This window comes from Lineus longissimus, chromosome 17, assembly GCF_910592395.1.
Source record: "Lineus longissimus chromosome 17, tnLinLong1.2, whole genome shotgun sequence".
Classification (NCBI taxonomy): Eukaryota; Metazoa; Nemertea; class Pilidiophora; order Heteronemertea; family Lineidae; genus Lineus; species Lineus longissimus.
This window is the reverse complement of record NC_088324.1, coordinates 867,400-889,926: the sequence shown is the minus strand read 5'-3', so window position 1 is coordinate 889,926 and position 22,527 is coordinate 867,400. Positions and strand designations below refer to the sequence as shown.

Here is a 22,527-nt window from a genome sequence, read left to right as displayed (position 1 = left end):
AGGTTGTGATGATTGGTGTCCCCTTAGATGGCCAGGTCCTGTCACTGTTGACAGTGGACAGGTTGTGATGATTGGTGTCCCCTTAGATGGACAGGTCCTGTCACTGTTGACAGTGGACAGGTTGTGATGAGTGGTGTCCCTCAGATGACCAGGTCCTGTCACTGTTGACAGTGGACAGGTTGTGATGAGTGGTGTCCCCTCAGATGACCAGATTCTGTCATTGTTGACAGTGGACAGGTTGTGATGAGTGGTGTCCCTCAGATGACCAGATTCTGTCATTGTTGACCCAGCTTCAATGATTGGTGCCTTTTACATGGCCAGGCCCCAACTGGTTGACACTGGACAGCCCTACTTGTCGATGATTTCACCAAGAGAAGTATCAGTGTTTCCAGTAGCCTTCACTCTCAGCACATGGTCTTGCCACAGTGAATCCTTAAGCCAGTTAATGAAGATAAGGAGATACCCGCCAAAAAAAACCCTAAATCTAATGAATATTGCTGAATAATCAGTGATTTTATTACCAAAACATGTGAAAAATTATCACAAACTACAAATATATGATATTCTTCTGTAATATTAAGGGTGAGTGCACAAGACCAGCAAGTGACACTCGGTCTTTTAAAGAAAACAACATTGAAAAAAGATTGTCGATAATCAGCACTACAACCTGAGCGTTTCTGACTGGTCCCCATTTATACACCTGGGTCCGGTTGTTCAAAGCCTGGTTAGTTTAGCGACCGCTGCTTCACTTGGCAGCAGCCAAAGACAAAACCCTTGAGGTACCGCTTACTTAGCAGTTGTATAGCGGCCGCTAACCTTAACGCGAATTTGGCGGCCTGCTAAGATAACAGTGGTTTAGCGGCTGCCAAACCAGAAACAGAACTTTGAACAACCGGGTCCTGGGTGGAGGATGGGAAGTTAGACTATGACAACTGCTTAGCATCTTATGCCAACTGTAAGCTTTGAACCGGAGACCTCTTGACAGCTAGCCAAGTGTGATACACTAGACCATACTGACTCCCAAAAACAGAATAACTCTTGTGCATGTCAGTCTTCTGATCAACTGGAATGGTTAAACACATACCTGGTAATGTAAGATATGTGTTAAGTGATACAATCTGATCAACTGGAATGGTTAAACACATACCTGGTAATGTAAGATATGTGCCAAGTGATACAATCTGATTACCTGTAAGTTGTGTTGGGCAAACAAAATGTCTGATTGACATTCAGATATCATGCTAGCCGTAGATTTGAAATTTTTCTTATTAAGTTATAAATCTAACACATATTCAGATTTCAGTTAAATGTTAAGACATGATTGTAATACGGGTTATTTTAGATTATATTAGAGCAAAACAAGTTTATGTTCCATAATTAAAACTGATAAACGTCCATAAGAGATGTGATCCTGAGTGAATCCTGTAACACCATGACGGTCGTCACCTCCCATGGATAGAAGACCAGCGATAGAGCCTTGCTTGGTCCAGACATCATATGGAAACCATTTTGAGAGAATCGTCCCTTGATCCCCCATGCCTCCACAAAGACGAACAACGCCGGCTGGTCACTGGAGAGTGTGATCACGAAGTTCTTGTCCCGAGCTGTGACGCTTTTAACCTGAAGAAGAAAAAAATCACAATGATGTACAGTCTGGCAATGAAGAGTATCTCATGGCCAGCATCCTGTCCAGAGGATCTCATGGCCAGCATCCTGTCCAGGGGATCTCATGGCCAGCATCCTGTCCAGGGGATCTCATGGCCAGCATCCTGTCCAGGGGATCTCATGGCCAGCATTCTATCCAGGGGATCTCATGGCCAGCATCCTGTCCAGGGGATCTCATGGCCAGCATCCTGTCCAGGGGATCTCATGGCCAGCATCCTGTCCAGGGGATCTCATGGCCAGCATTCTATCCAGGGGAATGATATTCCTAGTTGCTTAATGCTAATCCATGAACTGATAACTTATTGAGGGATATAGCGACATAGTGGCTAGAGTACTAGGCTCTAAATCAGGAGGTTGTGGGTTCCAATTGCGGAAGGATCAAAACTGTCTTTGTGTCAAAAGAGGCATTTGTCTCAAATTGCCAAGATACCAGATTGGCTGCAGCGGCCACACGTTTCATTGTGATGTCACAATGGACCTACCTTGATGTTAGCCTTTCTCATCCCCCAGGCAGCTTTAGGAACGGTCAGGAAGTAAAAGTTTGAGGCCAGTGTCACGCTGGCCTCGTCTTGGACGGTAATCTCGATCATGTAATCTTCTCTCTTCAACTGACCCAACATCGTGGATGTCTCCGCTTCAAATATAACCATGGACGGTAAGATGGTGGACTGAAAAAATAGGTGCAGTTGGAAAATGTAACATCCCTTCTCTTCAGAAATGATTGTTTCCCAACTTATTATTGAGTATAACCATGGATGGTAAGATGGTGGACTGAAAAAATAGGTGCAGTTGGAAAATATAACATCCCTTCTCTTCAGAAATGATTGTTTCCCAACTTATTATTGAATATAACCATGGAGGGCTCAATCAGCCCCTGGAAATGTAACATCCCTTCTATTCAGAAATGATTGTTTCCCAACTTATTATTGAGTATAACAATGGATGGTAAGATGGTGGACTGAAAGAATAGGTGCAGTTGGAAAATATAACATCCCTTCTCTTCAGAAATGATTGTTTCCCAACTTATTATTGAGTATAACCATGGATGGTAAGATGGTGGACTGAAAGAATAGGTGCAGTTGGAAAATGTAACATCCCTTCTCTTCAGAAATGATTGTTTCCCAACTTATTATTGAATATAACCATGGACGGTAAGATGGTGGACTGAAAAAATAGGTGCAGTTGGAAAATATAACATCCCTTCGCTTTAGAAATGATTGTTTCCCAACTTATTATTGAATATAACCATGGATGGTAAGATGGTGGACTGAAAAAATGCATTTGAAAAATAAGACACCCCAGAAATTATTGATTCTCCCTAAAGCTTCAGTCCCCCAACTGACTGAGAATTCTGTGTATTCCAGACAGGCATTCCAACTTCCTGAGCAGCCTGCCCTGGGGGAGACCTGGGAAAATGTGTGCACCACAAACAAAACAATAGGCACTGCGGCCCTGTGTATGATACATGCAACACGATAATCAAGATGAGACGATAATCACCAGGCCTAGTTCTCATGAAACTGCTCAATTTTAAACTGTTTACAAACCTGTTTGATAATTGTTTGAATTCTAAGTGGAGATTTTGTGAGATCCCACGGCCTGAATGTGAGGACTAGAACACACGGCTTGGCAGTTGAGCAATACCACGACGAATCCTTATCACCGGCAGCCTTCTCCACGACAAGTAGTTTCTGCTGCCCCATGTGGACCACACCTGGACTCTGACCCTCCGACTCCTCTGTGACCGCACTCCTAGACCACTTCAGATCTTTGCCCTCTTCAGCCGATGACTGCTGCCATTCAAACGTCTCTTGTGAGTACTGGTCCTGCCCAGAACTTCTGTAAGACGACCCAAGAGGGATACCCGTCTTACTTTTGAGGATTTCCACCGATTCCCCTGGTGCCGGCAGCTGAACGTCCTCCTGGACGAAGCTGATCTTGAATGTATCCCCATCCTCCCACGGGACGACCACAGTCTTATTGTAGAAGTCTTTGATATAGTAATGCAGCATCTTCCATTTGCCAGTGTACTCTGAAAATTGATAATTAGACATTTGAGAAATTTCAAAAGCGAATAGAGGCACAAAATCTTGCTAGTTTTTTGAGTGAGAATAGCTCGCAAAACAATCACAACTGTGCTCTGGTCGAACTTAAAATACATGAAAAAAATAAACAGAATAGAAATGCAGTTCCACACAATTCAGTAGTCCAGTTCAGATGCAGATGAGTTTTGCTCAAATGTTTATTTGTATTTGTTTATCTGTCCACATAATCCTGTGTACATCTACACAGTTTGAAATTTTCTAATTCAATTACAAATTTCAAATATCAAACGAACAGTGAAGGCATTTACCTGGGTGTCTGTGGAGGATTTGGTTAAAGAAAGTCCTAAAGAATGAGAAACGAGACTGTCGACACTGAAACTTACCTAACGTCGCCCAAGAAGGCCCCTGCCAGTTATCATTGAGCTGCCAGATGAGTGATCCCATCGTGTAACCACCAAGACCATTCATGACACCCTGCATCCTTCTATAGACTTCGCTCTCTGTTTTGATGGACATTGCTTGATTAATCTGAAAGTGACAAGGCAAGATGAACTTAAACATCATCACAGAATGTCCTATTCGCATGCACCAGCCAGCAGCTGATGTTGTTTTCAGCAAGTGATAATGTGTTCCGTTCTAGAAAACCCAAAGAATAATGTAATGCTCTGTCAACAAAATGTCACTTGAGGTTCTATGTGACACAAGTGCCTATAATACCTACCTGGAAGACATAGAGAAGATCACTGAATAGTTTGATGTGGTCAGTCGAGTTGGGGAGATGCATCACAGCTTTCACCATATCAAAAAGTTGTTTGTCACCTGAAATTACCAGAAAATGTAAATTTCGAGAAAATAGATGAAGTTCAACGCAAGAAAGTGTGCGATATTCTTGTAGCAAGGGAATAAGAAACTAAATCACCATTCTCAAATATTTGATGATTTTCAGAATTCTTCATAACTTCATGAAATGTCTCATAAATTTTGACCACAAAGGGCCTGAAATTAATTAGATCAAGGTCAATCCATTGTTTATCATAATTAACGTCTTTGGCCATGGTGTCATCCATGTAAGTTTCAGGAATATTGCCCTGGTAGTTTTTGGATATCATCCAACCCCCCCCTCGTATATTTACAAAAGTGAGACCAATACATCAACATGCCTGCCCTGATATTGCTCGTGTCTTTTCACTATCAAGCATGTGTACCTACCAGGACAGTTTATCAGATACTGACACTGTAGAAGCTATTTAGCCGGTCTTAAGGCATCTATTTTACATAGGCCTATCACACGTTATATAGGACTTACCCTTCAACTGGTTGAACAGGGTCAACACCGGATGTCTGAACCCAGCGCGCCTGGTATCTAACCATGATGCAATGCAAAATGGACCGGATCATGATATTCAGATTTGACCTACCGCCACAATGATGCTGCCTGTCTGCAATAAACGTACTGTTGAAGTACCAATCCTCGGGCTGAGAGACTTGTTTCAACACCTCAAATGACGGGTACGATTGGATGCCGTATTCCGAGCAGAACTTGGGTTTTGGAAAGCGACGCCAGTCCCAGAGATTCCCCGAGTACGTGTAGAAGTGGACTGAACCAAAATGAAGAGAAGATCTGTCATGAGTTATGATGAGTGGATTGTTGATTTCACACGAAACTGGCACTCTAATTTTGGGTAATGTCCCACAGAAAACCACAGTTGAACAAAATGTATTATTACACACAAAAAAATCAAAATCTTAAGTATCACAAAAGATCACTTTGCCAGAATAAAATACAAAATTTCCAGGTTTTGGCATCATGTTACGCATGCACATTGATAACTTTACCGCTCGGTTACCATGGTTAATTCTGAACATTGATTTTAACCCTTGCACACTGACCGGGTCTTCTGTTTTGAAACTGTAAACACTGGCTTACCGTCACCATGGTGAGTGTCATAAACATTCTTATCGATCCAACCAGCTCCAGGCGTCAGCTTGCCATTACTGGGTGACGTACTGACGATAGGCCGACTCTGGTCCTCCTGGGCCGTCACATTCAACACCACGCCAATATAGAGGGCGACATAGTCGTTATAGTAACGTTTGTAATGGGCCGCCGTCCCAAAACTGGAAAGTAAGACATTCAATGATTATTTCTTAGTTTGAAGGAGGGAAATGCGAGCTTGTAGCGTTGATTGAGCAGCGGAGATCAATCAATCATATCAACCAAATGAGGGTGTTTATAGTGCCAGCATCCACTGAAGTGATCAGTGACACTTTACATTATACCGGGAAAAGAGATAGGTTTTTCAGTGACCCGCGAAGAGAGGGGTGCTGGTCAGTGTCTGCAAGCTGATTGGCAGTCGGTTCCACAGCTTGGGAACGACGCAAGACAGGCTCTGTCGCCAAAGGTCACCAACCTAGCCCTTGGCTGGTCAAAAAGCAAACCATCTGAAGATCTTAAAGTGCGGTCGGGTTGCTGAAAGGTTTCAGGGAAGACTGGGGAAAAAATGTGATGAGTTTGAGAAAGTTGTACAATATAAAGCGTACAAGCTAAAGGCCAATGAGAGTGACTTACCAGCTACCTGGCCAATGACAGCGACTTACCAGCTACCTGGCCAATGACAGCGACTTACCAGCTACCTGGCCAATGAGAGTGACTTACCAGCTACCTGGCCAATGACAGCGACTTACCAGCTACCTGGCCAATGACAGCGACTTACCAGCTACCTGACCAATGACAGCGACTTACCAGCTACCTGGCCAATGACAGCGACTTATCAGTTACCTGGCCAATGAGAGTGACTTATCAGTTACCTGGCCAATGAGAGTGACTTATCAGTTACCTGGCCAATGAGAGTGACTTACCAGCTACCTGGCCAATGAGAGTGACTTACTGGTTACCTAGCCAATGAGAGTGACTTACCAGCTACCTGGCCAATGAGAGTGACTTATCAGTTACCTGGTCAATGAGAGTGACTTACCAGCTACCTGGCCAATGAGAGTGACTTATCAGTTACCTGGCCAATGAGAGTGACTTACCAGTTACCTGGCCAATGAGAGTGACTTATCAGTTACCTGGCCAATGAGAGTGACTTACCAGCTACCTGGCCAATGAGAGTGACTTACAGGTTACCTGGCCAATGAGAGTGACTTATCAGTTACCTAGCCAATGAGAGTGACTTATCAGTTACCTGGTCAATGAGAGTGACTTACCAGCTACCTGGCCAATGAGAGTGACTTATCAGTTACCTGGCCAATGAGAGTGACTTATCAGTTACCTGGCCAATGAGAGTGACTTATCAGTTACCTGGCCAATGAGAGTGACTTACCGGTTACCTGGCCAATGAGAGTGACTTACCGGTTACCTGGCCAATGAGAGTGACTTACCGGTTACCTGACCAATGAGAGAGACTTACCGGTTACCTGGCCAATGAGAGTGACTTACCGGTTACCTGGCCAATGAGAGTGACTTACCGGTTACCTGGCCAATGAGAGTGACTTACCTGTTACCTGAACAATGAGAGGGAATTACCGGTTACCTGGCCAATGAGAGTGACTTACCGGTTACCTGAACAATGAGAGGGAATTACCGGTTACCTGGCCAATGAGAGTGACTTACCGGTTACTAGCGAGACAACCAGCACATTCATTGTTACCACTCCAGATGGCGATACTGGCATGATGCTGCAGACGACGCACCTGCGATGAAGACGGAGAGAGATGACAATCAAGTTGGAATCATAAATAGACCTCTCAGTGGCGTCCAAGTATAAACAGTGGGGGGGGAGGGTCACTCGCCAAGGAGGGGTATGCACATCTATGTCCATGGAGATTATTAAAGCCCCTTACAGCAGGCAGGCACCGGCAATGAGCAGCTTCAATCCACACCCCTTTCAGCAGCGTGCGAATTGAATTTCAGGGCATCACAGGTGATATGAGGAGTATAATCTTCCAGGCGTCAGTGTTTAAATGTTTCAAAATGGTAGCTTACCACACCTCTCATGGAGTAGATATTACTGCAGCAGTACATTGGCTAAGCACTTCCATGGACCTTGTGGTAAGGTATTAGCAGATGAATACTACTTCTCATGTACTACGATACTATTTGTAAACTCATGAATACAGCTTACTTGGTATGTGGTTTCTTCACGGACCGTATCAAGATATTCCTGGTCGGCCGGGTACATGGCTACAGCAAACATAAAGTCCTGCCAGACCATGATGCCCAGCTCATCCATCAGGTCGTAGAATACATCCGTTTCATAGATCTGGAATCAGATGGAGATTTTTAGGTTGAAAAGTGAAAGTTGTGCGCCCTCGCATAGCAAAGGGCATACAGCGCATTTCAACATTTTTAGAAAATTGATGTTTTGGGCCTTTTTACAACTGGAAAACGTGAGGAAACTACAAGTTTGGAAGCATCATAACTCTGCTTATTGATCAAATCTACCCCTCCACCCCAGACCCTCATCATACACATGCCAGCATCAGCAGCTGACTATCTATCACATTCAACCTACCCCTCCACCCCAGACCCTCATCATACACATGCCAGCATCAACAACTGACTATCTATCACATTCAACCTACCCCTCCTCCCCAGACCCTCATCATACACATGCCAGCATCAGCAGCTGACTATCTATCACATTCAACCTACCCCTCCTCCCCAGACCCTCATCACACACATGCCAGCATCAGCAGCTGACTATCTATCACATTCAACCTACCCCTCCACCCCAGACCCTCATCATACACATGCCAGCATCAGCAGCTGACTATCTATCACATTCAACCTACCCCTCCTCCCCAGACCCTCATCATACACATGCCAGCATCAGCAGCTGACTATCTATCACATTCAATCTACCCCTCCACCCCAGACCCTCATCATACACATGCCAGCATCAGCAGCTGACTATCTATCACATTCAACCTACCCCTCCTCCCCAGACCCTCATCATACACATGCCAGCATCAGCAGCTGACTATCTATCACATTCAACCTACCCCTCCTCCCCAGACCCTCATCATACACATGCCAGCATCAGCAGCTGACTATCTATCACATTCAACCTACCCCTCCACCGCAGACCCTCATCATACACATGCCAGTATCAACAGCTGACTATCTATCACATTCAACCTACCCCTCCTCCCCAGACCCTCATCATACACATGCCAGCATCAGCAGCTGACTATCTATCACATTCAACCTACCCCTCCACCCCAGACCCTCATCATACACATGCCAGCATCAGCAGCTGACTATCTATCACATTCAACCTACCCCTCCACCCCAGACCCTCATCATACACATGCCAGCATCAACAGCTGACTATCTATCACATTCAACCTACCCCTCCTCCCCAGACCCTCATCATACACATGCCAGCATCAACAGCTGACTATCTATCACATTCAACCTACCCCTCCACCCCAGACCCTCATCATACACATGCCAGCATCAGCAGCTGACTATCTATCACATTCAACCTACCCCTCCACCCCAGACCCTCATCATACACATGCCAGCATCAGCAGCTGACTATCTATCACATTCAACCTACCCCTCCTCCCCAGACCCTCATCATACACATGCCAGCATCAGCAGCTGACTATCTATCACATTCAACCTACCCCTCCTCCCCAGACCCTCATCATACACATGCCAGCATCAGCAGCTGACTATCTATCACATTCAACCTACCCCTCCTCCCCAGACCCTCATCATACACATGCCAGCATCAGCAGCTGACTATCTATCACATTCAACCTACCCCTCCACCCCAGACCCTCATCATACACATGCCAGCATCAGCAGCTGACTATCTATCACATTCAACCTACCCCTCCTCCCCAGACCCTCATCATACACATGCCAGCATCAGCAGCTGACTATCTATCACATTCAACCTACCCCTCCTCCCCAGACCCTCATCATACACATGCCAGCATCAGCAGCTGACTATCTATCATATTCAACCTACCCCTCCTCCCCAGACCCTCATCATACACATGCCAGCATCAGCAGCTGACTATCTATCACATTCAACCTACCCCTCCACCCCAGACCCTCATCATACACATGCCAGCATCAGCAGCTGACTATCTATCACACTCAACCTACCCCTCCTCCCCAGACCCTCATCATACACATGCCAGCATCAGCAGCTGACTATCTATCACATTCAACCTACCCCTCCACCCCAGACCCTCATCATACACATGCCAACATCAGCAGCTGACTATCTATCACATTCAACCTACCCCTCCTCCCCAGACCCTCATCATACACATGCCAGCATCAGCAGCTGACTATCTATCACATTCAACCTACCCCTCTGCCCCAGACCCTCATCATAGACATGCCAGCATCAGCAGCTGACTATCTATCACATTCAACCTACCCCTCCTCCCCAGACCCTCTACATACACATGCCAGCATCAGCAGCTGACTATCTATCACATTCAACCTACCCCTCCTCCCCAGGACCTCATCATACACATGCCAGCATCAACAGCTGACTATCTATCACATTCAACCTACCCCTCCTCCCCAGACCCTCTACATACACATGCCAGCATCAGCAGCTGACTATCTATCACATTCAACCTACCCCTCCTCTCCAGACCCTCATCATACACATGCCAGCATCAACAGCTGACTATCTATCACATTCAACCTACCCCTCCTCCTCAGACCCTCATCATACACATGCCAGCATCAACAGCTGACTATCTATCACATTCAACCTACCCCTCCACCCCAGACCCTCATCATACACATGCCAGCATCAACAGCTGACTATCTATCACATTCAACCTACCCCTCCTCCCCAGACCCTCATCATACACATGCCAGCATCAACAGCTGACTATCTATCACATTCAACCTATCCCTCCACCCCAGACCCTCATCATACACATGCCAGCATCAGCAGCTGACTATCTATCACATTCAACCTACCCCTCCTCCCCAGACCCTCATCATACACATGCCAGCATCAGCAGCTGACTATCTATCACATTCAACCTACCCCTCCACCCCAGACCCTCATCATACACATGCCAGCATCAGCAGCTGACTGCAGCAGGTTCCTCGTCCTCTCAGGGGTCATTCTCTCTTGGAACGCATCACCAGGGATCCAGTTGGAGCCCTTCATGAAGATCGGCTTGTCGTTGATCATGAAGTAAAATGTGGTCGCTGAAATAAAGCCAGAAAGTTATGATAGATATTCAAGCATGCATAGGTCTCCAACAACTCATCAACAGTTTTTCCTCGCAGAGACAAGGAATAAGTATGATCAGTAAGGTTTGTATAGATTTTTATTGAGAAGTTGCAGACTTGAAATGGGCTCCAGAACATCACTGATCGCAGACAGAGGTTTAGGTAAGCGCGTAAACGAACCTCATTTTGTTCATATTCTGGATGCAAGTTCTTCATAGTAATCAACCTTCATCGAGCAACTAGAGTGAAACCTCCATTAGTGGTCACCTAACTTTGACCGGACGAGAAAATATCCTTGGTGGACCGTGCCCAATCAGACTATCACCCACCGGCTGATCAAGGAGCTACGCATGGATCAAGCCTCAGTAGACACAAACAATATAGCTTGATGGACCGGTGGTTTGGGGGAGTACTATAAGATATCTTCATTGGCCTATGATCGGCCAATAGAAGATCTCTCCTCGACCACTAACCTTTGCCACCTTGTATATCATTCTCGATCAACTTGATTGTACGGAATCCAAACCGTAACGACTTCTTATCAACCGGGTCCAAACTATTGTCTGTAATTTGTACGTTTATATCATAGAGTTTCTGATTCCCATGTCCGTTTGGCCACCAGAGTTCAACTGGCTGAAAGACAATGAGAGCTCTTTTCTAATTTTGTGTAATAAAGTGTCTATTAGTCTGATAGATTATCATTAAGAGGATGGCAGTGGGCAAACACGGTGGGTTTATAAAATAGGGACCGATGGACATTGTTGTAAACTACAGTGACGGTATCCAATTTTACTTCTACTATTCCGATTTTATTGTCTGGTCCGTGTGTATCATCGGTTGATCCTGTACTCCTCAACATGTGCCATTTGGACAGCCCACCTGCTTGACTACAACAGAATGTTTCAACAACAGAGTCGCAACAAAGTCTAGAACGTCACAACGTCATTGAGAAACCACCCCTGAGTCATGATGTCATTCAAACTGTGAACTTGGAACAAGACAGATGTAAGTCAACCCCAGCCACCCTGATGAAGCCTAGAGGGGCAGAAACGCGCGTCGGTGGAGCAACACAACAGCCCAACAATAGGGACCGATGGACATTGTTGTAAACTACAGTGACGGTATCCAGTTTTACTTCTACTATTCCAAACACGGTGGGTTTGACACCACACACTGTAATGCTGCTTGTGATCATGGGCAAGTCACTTTATTTTGATTGTGTTGGCTTTTTAATGAGACGTTACATGAAACTGAGATTCACTGCTCATGTACCAATATGCTAGGGGAAGTAAACGACTCTGTCTAAGTGGACAGTAGCCTGAGATTGACTCCTTTACCCAGTTACCCTGTAAATGGGGGGTCCAACTGTAGTGGCACACAACAGAAAGATCAGTACTGAAGTGGTTAATATTTGTAGAATCCTGTTTCAAATGGACACATCGCATCAATGTGAATTTCAACAGCAGGAACATCAGTGCAAGGGATGTCCTTAATAGAGAGGTACTAATGTATACTCACAGTTGTAATAGACAGACGATACTTAAACTCCTGACCTCCCGTGACCTTTGGCGAGAGTTTGACCTTGAACATCTCAACTTTCTTCAGCCCCGGGATACTGATCACAAGATCGATGGTGACGTCAGACAAGACGTGGAAGTGCACTTTACCACTCACGACCCAACTGGAGTTGGTCGCTGAAATGACGTCATATTATAATCACTTTTGGCAAGGCATGCACTTGAGAATTATGACTATTGAGTCTGGTTCTTTTATAATGTATGTGCTACATTTGTAACAGATAAGTTTCTCCTTTTATTAAAGGGCCAGCCAGACATGGGATTAAGGTGACCAGGAGGATAATGTAATGACCTGCCACCATGCACCGCCACATGTAGCACTGTATGGACACCCCTTGGTTTCTTTAGACAGGCTCCTGGATTTGACTGGAGTGACTGGTGAATGAATTCAAAGTGCTTTGACACTGTTGTAGAGTATAAAATATGCAAATTAAGAACTGAAATTATCCTTATTTTCATTTTTCTTTTGAATTTTTGTGTACGTGTGTTATAGTTTTTGTCTACAATAATATCGCTACCGTCTATAGGCTACTTACTTTTTGAGGTAGCGACAGTGACTTCACCAATTCTTGCCTCTGTGTAGCCATCGATGTATATAGGCTTCCTGGAATGGAATGATTGTACTGCCCCTTATGTGTTACTAGAGAGTAAACTCATCTTCATAACCTATTCAAGGCCTAACTGCTAGCCATTCACTTGAATTGCTGAATGGAAGGGAATTAGAGAGATCACATGAATAGTTTTTATGTACAGCAAAGATATAATTTTCGGGCATAATTAAAAGTCCAACAGACAAATTTAATGAACAAATAAGCAGGTCATCTGTCTATTTGTCAATCTATTAAAGCACATTTTCCTATTTCCATTTTCATCACTTCAGTCGCGGGGAGGGGGGTGGGGGGGGGGGTTATTCAATTAAGTAAACGAAAACTCAGTCAAAGGCACAAAGTGGCAACCAGATCCTGTGACCACTGGGGGATTTGAGGGATAGTTGAAGAGACGCGCCTCCCCCTTTGGTCGGAGAGCAATTCTTTTTCAAGACGCCTCGTGGAGGGAGAACCATCAGACCCTGCACATTTCCAAGATCCTGGATCCTGGAATTTCTGGATCTGCCACTGCTGGTTTGACAGTATAAAACCTTCACCAGTACACCACCTCACTCTAGGAATGAACCCAAAGTTTAAAACTCACCAAATCCCGACTGTCGGGAAAGCAGGGCCCCAATCCCAAGAAAACGCCGACTGCCGAGTGCGTATGAATTGATGATACTTCTCGCTATTTTCACATGGATTCCTGTCAGCAGGAGGGATTGGATACGCATGAGCTTTAGCCTGCTCAGCCGCATACAGGACGGCCGATGTAAACACAACTTTCACTACATTTTTGCCAGGCTACAAAAAAAGGGGACACAAGTATCTTTGCTGGTAACAACTTGGCAAGGGATCCAACAACAGAAAGGAAGGATTCCATACCAAAATCCTGAAAAAGATTTTCCTTATTTTCACTTCGCACTATTTTTTAATTTTTCTAAATCACACTCTGTGCTAAGTTTCAATTCCGCCTTCTGAAGTAAAGAAAACATGATGGCCATCATTTCCAACAAAAAGAATTTGATTCCTTATCAAGAATCTGGATGAAATGCAAAGGATTTTAGTCAATGAACTTACCACAAGGAGGCCTTTGACATCAAAGCGATGCTTGATGAACATGTTTTTTGTTCTGGCGAGAAGTTTATCGTTGATGTAGACAGCTGCGACCGTGTCCAAGCCCTCACAGACCAGGTCAAGGTGGGGGCGGTCGTACACATCCTCAGATACTGAAATAATACAAGGATATGCTTCAAATTAAGGAAAACTGATTCGAGTTTCAAGAGCATTTCAAGAAGAGTATGGCCCTCAAAGTGAGACTGGATAGGACCACTATTAAGATCAACTGGATTTAGCAGATAAAGTCACCTTGATTCCGACTACATACCTAGAAAAGATCTTGAATACGTCCAGTTCCTGTACGACACCCAACGATACTTAATGTAATTGGATCGATAATAGGGGTCGTCTAGGAAGCCGCCATTGACCAGATCCATAAAGATTTCTCCAGGCACTGTGGCAAGTGTTACAATCTCACGTCCTGAAAAATGAACAGATTAGATAACAGATATTAGAACCTTGGGCTGCATTAACATAGGATTCACATGTCATATATCACTTGTCATAAGCATGTTCTTCATCAACTCAATACTTTTGAAAACATGACACTGACATGAGCGTATTATGCTATGCACCAAGGCAAACTAACCAGCATGCTTCCAGCTTACTGTTCTCCTTTAGCTGGAGACTGGATTGGTCAGAGAAATCATACATTGAGTCGGGGCGATTCCATACGTAGGTAGGCAAGCACACTGCACAGTTAAGTTTCCAATCAACATGATGAACCCCAAGATTGCACAAGTTCTCCTTCTCCTAGCTATAACGTCTTATTCTCCTTGAGGGTGAAAGTGACATATATTCATAAAGCCAAAGCCATGAAAGCCCGCAACATTATGATCATGACATGGGTAAAGCCAAGGGCGTGCCATAGTACAGCCAGCTCAGGCATGCAGATAGTTTTACTTTTTTTACTACTTTCTTCTTGGATGACTGTTTACATAGTAAGCACAAACTTGGCAATTACCCACCGGTTACTCACAATGAGTGACTGGCAGTTCTATGAACAACCTACCCACCTTCATCTTCGACAGCCCAGCTACCATTAAGGTTGATTTTTACGCCAGAAATAAGAGTTATTGCCAAAATAACAAGGAAAACAACAAAATCTGATTTTAATCTGGTGGCGGCCATTTTCTTCAAATGTCACATGATGTCACAGGTATTCGTTCGTTTCGCGCCCTGACCTTTACGCCCCCAGTCGTTTCGCACTCGCAACTCGAAGAGATCTGGATCTGGATGATAATCGACAAACCTCCAGTTGGAGTATGACGTCGATGAGGTATGGAGTCCACTATAAACCTTTCCAGAAATGGGGCGCTGAGTGTCCGAAATAGTGATGTCATAAGGGGAAACTGGGCCTCATGTTGGAGGGATGGTTGACCAACACACATGCCTTTAATGACGGACAAGGGGGAAAAAGTTAGTTCCAATGCAAGCCACCAATTTCGGGAAGCATTTATAGGCTACTGTCCGCCTATGTGGGATCTTACCTGCCCTGGCATAGACACTCAGGTAAAGGTACAAGGGACCACGGCTTTTAGTCTCATCCGACAGACCCTCGAGTATATAATACGTCAATGTAGGCCTACGTGTTGTGAGAGCCAGGAATTTTAGTTCCTTGAAAGCCACGCCGGTTCATCCAGAAATACAATCCTGGGTTCTCCCCGGGATCGAACCCGGGCCCTATTGCGTGGTAGCCAGCAGTGTTAACCACTAGGCTATGAGGCTATGAGTGACATCCACTTCGAATAGGCTGGTTACTCTTAATTAAATGTGCATCGAAGAGGGATCCTACGAATCGGAAGTACCGTACTGGTATGTGCCAAATTGACCGACTATACAGTCCAAACAGTTGGCCTATTCGACGATGCGGACATGACATTTACGAATGGACTATAACGTCTTCGCGATTTCTCATCTCGCAGTTTCGTACTCTCCGAAGACAGTCACAACCCTACAAGTTGTTTTTGCTTCATCGTAAAACAGTCACCCTGACCATTTTCCTTGGAGCCAACTTCTCTCATCTCTGACACGAAGCTGGACGTCATTCCAGTACTGACTTGATCTACAAGCTAGCATCTCACAATTTTCTGGAAGAAAATCACAGCCTTTTCTCTTCTAAAGCAGTCATCCTCGGCCTACTGTACTGTCTTAGACTGACCGAACAGCTCACTGCATGGTGCTCTAGACGACAGTGCACACCAGAGCTTACTGCCTTAGACTGAGCTATCATCTCATCGTGCTAGCGTGTAGACAGGTACAACCTGATATCAGATTGGTTGTGACATGGTCTCTACAGGGAGACATACAATAGGCCTACATGTGCCTTCCAATATCAAATATTATGGCTCGATGAATTTAAACAGTTTTTGTAAATCGCTGATGAATAATCGAGATATTTATGGCAACTCGTGTCGATAACAGTAGAAATAAAAACGTGAAAAAGAGCATCATATCCTTCATTAGCAGATTGATTGCATTCAGGGAGAATGGGGAACAAGCAACCTTAGTCCCCAGATCGGCCATGCAGTGTAAAATTGATACAACAGGTGGCAGCACAGACGTTTGGCCAACTCGTCAACAAAACGCCTTCCCCAGGAGACGAACCCAGTGTGACAGCGGATATAGTCCCCCTGAGGTCATAGTCCGGTAGCATTGTATTTGACCAATTAAGCAGCATGATCTATTGTACCGCTAACCCTAACCAAAACATTTAGCAATGCGGGCTATTGTTACACGGACTATCAGCCCTAGGACTACTATCCCCGCCACACCGGGATCTCTCGCAGCCTATGCGAGAATCGTTACCAGAACAACGGGCTGTTCTGTCAGTACCCTTTGTTACTGGTGTATTAATACAACAAGTGGAAGCTCAGACGATTGACGGGACATGTTAGTAAGCCCTGATTTAGCGAGTGAATATAATTTTTCCGAATGCGTGAATATTATTTAGGCCAACACTCTCAATGAACCACTTTGTAATTTATATATATGTATATTTGATTTCCTGTATACGACAAACGTGGTCGTCTGGAGTGAATGAACTTACTTATACTTTACTCTATATGTTCACATACGTCATGGGGTCAATACCAAAGGAGTAATGCTGAGAGAATCGGCACAACATATTATTTAAAGCCGGGTCGTGTTATGTAAGTTAAGTTCAGATAAGCTGTGAGATCTAACGGTCAACAGAGGCATTTTGGGGTTCATGCTGTTAATCGTCCCCGCCCTAAAAACGGGCGTGATTTTTTGATTTAAGGTAAAGCCTAGTTAGAATTATTTAGTTCAGATGGCAGCACTTGAGAGTGACGGACTCGTAAAGATTCGGCAAGTGTCATACGGATTTACCGTCCGTGGCCCTCTGTTGTACTGCTGCTGAGGAGGACCATGTTCTTCAGAAATGACTATTGCTAATGCGACAGTACCGGCCTGGCCCCTTCTCACTATGAACAGCGTAGCGGACCACAGCCTATTTTAATGGGCTAATGAGACAGCTGCACTCTGAATTCTGTCCTCACTTAAGACAAATCAGGTTTCTTGTCTTCCTGGATGAGATAATACTGGTATTCCACTTGCGGACAACATTGATCAGCTTTATAATCAATCTTACCTCGATATTGATGGTCGGTCTATAACTCAGAGTGTAGGTATGAGAAGTATTCTGTATATACAGAGCACTGTCGCAATCAACTGGGCTATCAGCTGGGACACTTAGGGTACAGCATTTATTCGTTTTCCTCATACTTTTTTGGGCTCTGTGGTACTTACTGCTGGTCAGTTTCTTGTTGACCTGGGGCAAGATTGGGACATTTCATCAGCTTCGGCATTCTGACGAGTGCTGCAGTGCAACATATGTTATTTCGAGATTGTGACCACCGCCAATGAATTCAAGTACACTATAAATAGTGGATATATTCATGACCAACATCACAATATAGCGTATCGCGACTATACTCTTAACTTATCCATGGGGCAACACATTAGAGGACAGATCAGTGCTAGCTCGGGATGATGGTTTATCAGGGGAAAAACCGTTCTTGGAGACAGATCAGTGCTTGCTCTGGGCGATGGTGAACTGGCGGAACAATCCACCCTGAAGACGCTTCAGTGCCAGCTTTGGGCAATGTTGTTTCAGGGGAACACCCTATCTTGAAGGCAGATCAGTGCCAGCTCTGGGCGGAGGTGTATTGGGGGAACAATTCATCGTCGAGACTCAAAGGAAGGAGCTATCATCGGTGCTTATACCGGTAGTGGCTTAAAGTCAAACTCCAGATGATCAATTAAACATTTGATGACCAAGACAAACGTTACTTGCCCAAGATCATTCTCAACCACATGACTACAGAGGTCCCAGGAGCGAAACGACTGGGGCGAAAAGGCAAGGGAGCGAAACGACCACAATTCTGGTTGAGCTATTTTTAGACCAGCACATGGTCGTGTTTGGGGACCATCTCACAAACGCGATTTTTGTTGCAGCGACTTATGGTACTGCTACAGCCCCGAAAAGCTCCCTTGTATGCAGCTAAAACTGGCTATTTGCTGGGTTTTATGTCCAATTCTTTCTTGACAACGATCTGCGATGGCCCCCACAAATAAACGATTCTTGTTGCAGTGCCAGTGCCGAAATTAAAACATTTCAGACAGTCAGAGGCAGAGGCGTTGTAAGGAAGATTGGTTGCATGCTAAATGCCGCCATTACTGAAGCTGCACGACTCACTAACTGGACACTTCATGATACTCTGTGGAGTCACAGGCGTGTGAAGGCACAAAGAGGCGATCATCCCTGAAGTAAATGGAACACCTCAATAAGAAACAACTAGTAGAAATAGGAAAATCGTGGAATTTTATTTTTTCAAAATCTATCACAATGTTCTCAGAACGCAGGGATCATCTCAAAATTGCTTATGTCTTGAGAGAATTTCATGGGGGTCCGTCTTTTCCCAGTCAAATGGCATTTTTTTTCGAACTTCCACCATCATTCAATCAACATTTTCCCAATGATTTTGAAGTTTGAAAATGTGGCCAATTTAGTATTAATTTTTGTAGTTTCCACATCTTCGGTTCGGTGTCAAATCATATTGTTAATACTACTTTTACTCGGGCCTGGCACGAGGGAATTCACGTTCAGGCCACACTGGGCCTTCCCTTCAGGCCGCACTGGGCCTGCCCTTCAGGCCGCACTGGGCCTGCCCTTCAGGCCGCACTGGGCCTGCCCTTCAGGCCGCACTGGGCCTGCCCTTCAGGCCGCACTGGGCCTGCCCTTCAGGCCGCACTGGGCCTGCCCTTCAGGCCGCACTGGGCCTGCCCTTCAGGCCGCACTGGGCCTGCCCTTCAGGCCGCACTGGGCCTGCCCTTCAGGCCGCACTGGGCCTGCCCTTCAGGCCGCACTGGGCCTGCCCTTCAGGCCGCAAGATCTGATGCTTACCCAAGTGCGGTGCAAATCGAACACACTATTTACATCTCATGGAAAGTATATTCTCTGTCAATTAAAACGATTGGTCAAATTTTCTGTAGGTATCCAAAGCGATGTATAGATTTCAACCACTATGGCAAAGAGTATTTTTGAGATGTTCCCTTACAACTATCATTTGAGTATTATTCATTCTATCAGTTGGATACATCTACTAATTTCACAGACTAAAGGCAGGAGCCAGTTGGGCCAGATTAAGTTACATGAAGCTGCTGATAGGTGCCACTACTACTATTTCACTGTTCTTTATACCATATACGGAACAATGAGAAAAAGATGACACAAGACGCAGTTCTCTAATCGTGCATATTAGTCACACGTAGAACACCTGTTGACCTCCCCCTGCCCCCAGCTTCTGCTGATAACCCCCTTTCAATAGTCAAGTTTCATTGCAAAGATTACGGTATCAGTGCACAACGGCCATGTGAATTACTACATTGTTATTCAAAATGATATTCTTGCAATTGCAAAATGGATCAAAAGAAAAGGTTCTAAAAGATTCATTTCCTCATTGGCAGGCCATACCAACTCAATAGCATTGCACACCAGTCCAAATGTAGAATCTGATGACACATATGAGGGATACAAGATACTCCCGGCGGAGAAAATGATGGCTTGTGATGAACAGCATCAAAATGGCCAAATTGGAACCAAAATCTTCACTGAATGACATTTACCCAGATGAATTCATCAGTGAACTACACTATGGTCATAGGAGAACAGGCCCCAAACCATTGCATGATCTATCATACTGCGGTCTGCACTGAACATTCAATACTGGCTTATGTGTATGCGTTCAAAGTCACATGTATCTCAGCGGAATCTAAGTTTGAGAAGTTTGAGTACCAACCATTTTTGGAATCCAATTCCTGGGGATTTGGACGGGTGTGCATTGCATGTAAGTACATATCAGCTGAAAATGATGCAAGTGATTTCATTGACATATTTTAACACTATAACACTTTAAATGTGTTTAAATTTATCACAAACTACAAGTACAATGTATAGCTTAATACTTCATCTATATACACTATAACTAAAAATATTCTAATTTGGGTTCCTTTATTATGAATCTCATCTGAAGAAAGCCTTTGTTTGGAGTGGTCTTTTCTATAGAATACCCTTATATGGAATCTTTCATATCACCCTAACTTGCCCTATCATTTCGAGATTAATCAAAACTGATAAACGTCCATAAGAGATGTGATCCTGAGTGAATCCTGTAACGCCCTGACGGTCGTCACCTCCCATGGATAGAAGACCAGCGTTAGAGCCTTGCTTGGTCCAGACATCATATGGAAACCATTTTGAGAGAATCGTCCCTTGATCCCCCATGCCTCCACAAAGACGAACAACGCCGGCTGGTCACTGGAGAGTGTGATCACGAAGTTCTTGTCCCGAGCTGTGACGCTTTTAACCTGAAAGGCAGAATATGACTGTTAGTAGTCACATATTGATCCTTGTTAGACGAATGGTAGGCTGGTCAAGTTATTTATTTTTGCCCAAACTGCAGGTTGATTGGCCTGTGTTATTCCTAAAGGGAACTGAAACCGCCGAGCCAGTTCGTATGACCTTGTTTTCATTTCCCGCGTATCGGGTGATCAGAACGAGGCATGAATGAAACATGGCGCCTCGCTGTCAATCATTGAGTGACGTCACTACTATGGAATTTACTACGAAAACTCATGAATGAAAGATCGCATGACTCACGTGATTCTCACATGATTCTCAATAATAACAAATTGAACTGCGCATGCTCGGGCACTGGGGGCGGAGCTACAAATCTGAACTCGAATGGGAAGTTCGAAGTTTGACTTTCTCGGGCGGTGAAAGTCGAAAAGTTGAATAAATCGCTCGGCGGTTCCAGTTCCCTTTAACTGAAGGGAGAATTCACAGTTTGAAGATGAAGCCAGCAGGTCGCTGCAGAGCCTGTGATCATCACTTGTCCTCTGCTGCCACATTTTTCACCGAAAAGAATGGCATATTAAGACGCACATGTTAATAGAACTATTAAAGGCCTACATTGTTAGTTGACTATTTGAAATTTGTAATTGAATTTGAAAATTCATATAGTGTTAATGCGTACTGGACATAAATTTCAAATATGCCACCATGTGGACAGATAAACAAACACAATAAGTACTGCGACACCCTTCCTAAAGATAGTGAGAAAATAATTTCACATTTCCTTCAGACCAAACAGGCAACTAAGGCCTGTATTCAGTCAGCCAAGACTAGTGACATAATCTAAATTGCCTATAGTAGCTATTATGAAGGCCATTATGAGGTGTTTTGAGCAGCTTATCAATAAAAGACCTAATCCATATTCTTACATCAACCCCCCCCCTGTCATTGTTGTCCAATTGTCATGAATGGGGGATTACTCACCATGCATTTCCTATGAACCACTCAGATCCCTCCGACTTCATGAAACTGATCCTGCCTGAGGACCTCAGTGACTGATCAGCGGGGCTGACTATCACAGTTGGCTTATTATAAGTTAAGCAACCCCGTTATGGGTGAAAACATGAACAATTTAGATCTCATCAAAACCAGTTTTGGCACTGTTCCCGAAGGAAATGGGAATTATTTTTCACATTTCTTATCAAAGTTCACAGCATCATACGCATGAACCAGAATTCTCAGAAGCAGAGGTGTTGTGGTTTCTGTGGTGATTAGCAGGTCCCATGTTACTCAAGCCCCGACCGCCTTGGGAATGCTTGAGAGAGGAGAGAGATTCCAGTGACTCACAGACAGTGGGGCCATCGTGTACCTCGAATACATCAAGATGAATTTACGGTAGAGAGCAACAGCATTGTAGCCATGATGTGCTTAG

At 44.5% G+C, this 22,527-nt stretch overlaps 2 protein-coding genes across 5 annotated transcripts in view; both read right to left on the bottom strand.

Moving 5' to 3' along the window:
* Positions 1-485: 485 nt before the first annotated feature.
* Positions 486-15,349, bottom strand: LOC135501645 (beta-mannosidase-like). The gene is made up of 17 exons (XM_064793880.1): positions 15,235-15,349; positions 14,487-14,639; positions 14,180-14,328; positions 13,704-13,903; positions 13,049-13,116; positions 12,454-12,629; positions 11,409-11,568; positions 10,745-10,911; positions 7,835-7,972; positions 7,324-7,403; positions 5,638-5,828; positions 5,129-5,308; positions 4,432-4,529; positions 4,094-4,238; positions 3,213-3,697; positions 2,148-2,333; positions 486-1,620 (listed from the first exon to the last, which is right to left on the bottom strand). The coding sequence occupies exons 1-17, from the start codon at positions 15,347-15,349 to the stop codon at positions 1,378-1,380; spliced, it is 2,934 nt and encodes a 977-aa protein (XP_064649950.1). The 3' UTR covers positions 486-1,377.
* A 3,698-nt stretch (positions 15,350-19,047) lies between these two features.
* LOC135501914 (CDK5 regulatory subunit-associated protein 3-like) overlaps positions 19,048-22,527 on the bottom strand; it is a 281,400-nt gene continuing 277,920 nt past the window's right edge. For all 4 annotated transcript variants that reach the window (XM_064794348.1, XM_064794349.1, XM_064794347.1 and 1 more), the window contains one exon: positions 19,048-21,109. In XM_064794348.1, coding sequence (XP_064650418.1) covers positions 20,867-21,109 — 243 coding nt within the window. In that variant the 3' untranslated portion in view covers positions 19,048-20,866. The remainder of the gene's footprint in view (positions 21,110-22,527) is intronic.

Excerpts from the sequence above, each read along its gene's own strand:
- LOC135501645 (XM_064793880.1), bottom strand. The coding sequence starts at position 15,349 with ATGGCCGCCACCAGATTAAAATCAGATTTTGTTGTTTTCCTTGTTATT. Across the intron at positions 5,829-7,323 it reads GGTTGTCTCGCTAGTAACCG|TTTTGGGACGGCGGCCCATT; the intron begins GTAAGTCACTCT and ends CTTACTTTCCAG. Across the intron at positions 5,309-5,637 it reads TGACACTCACCATGGTGACG|TCCACTTCTACACGTACTCG; the intron begins GTAAGCCAGTGT and ends ATTTTGGTTCAG.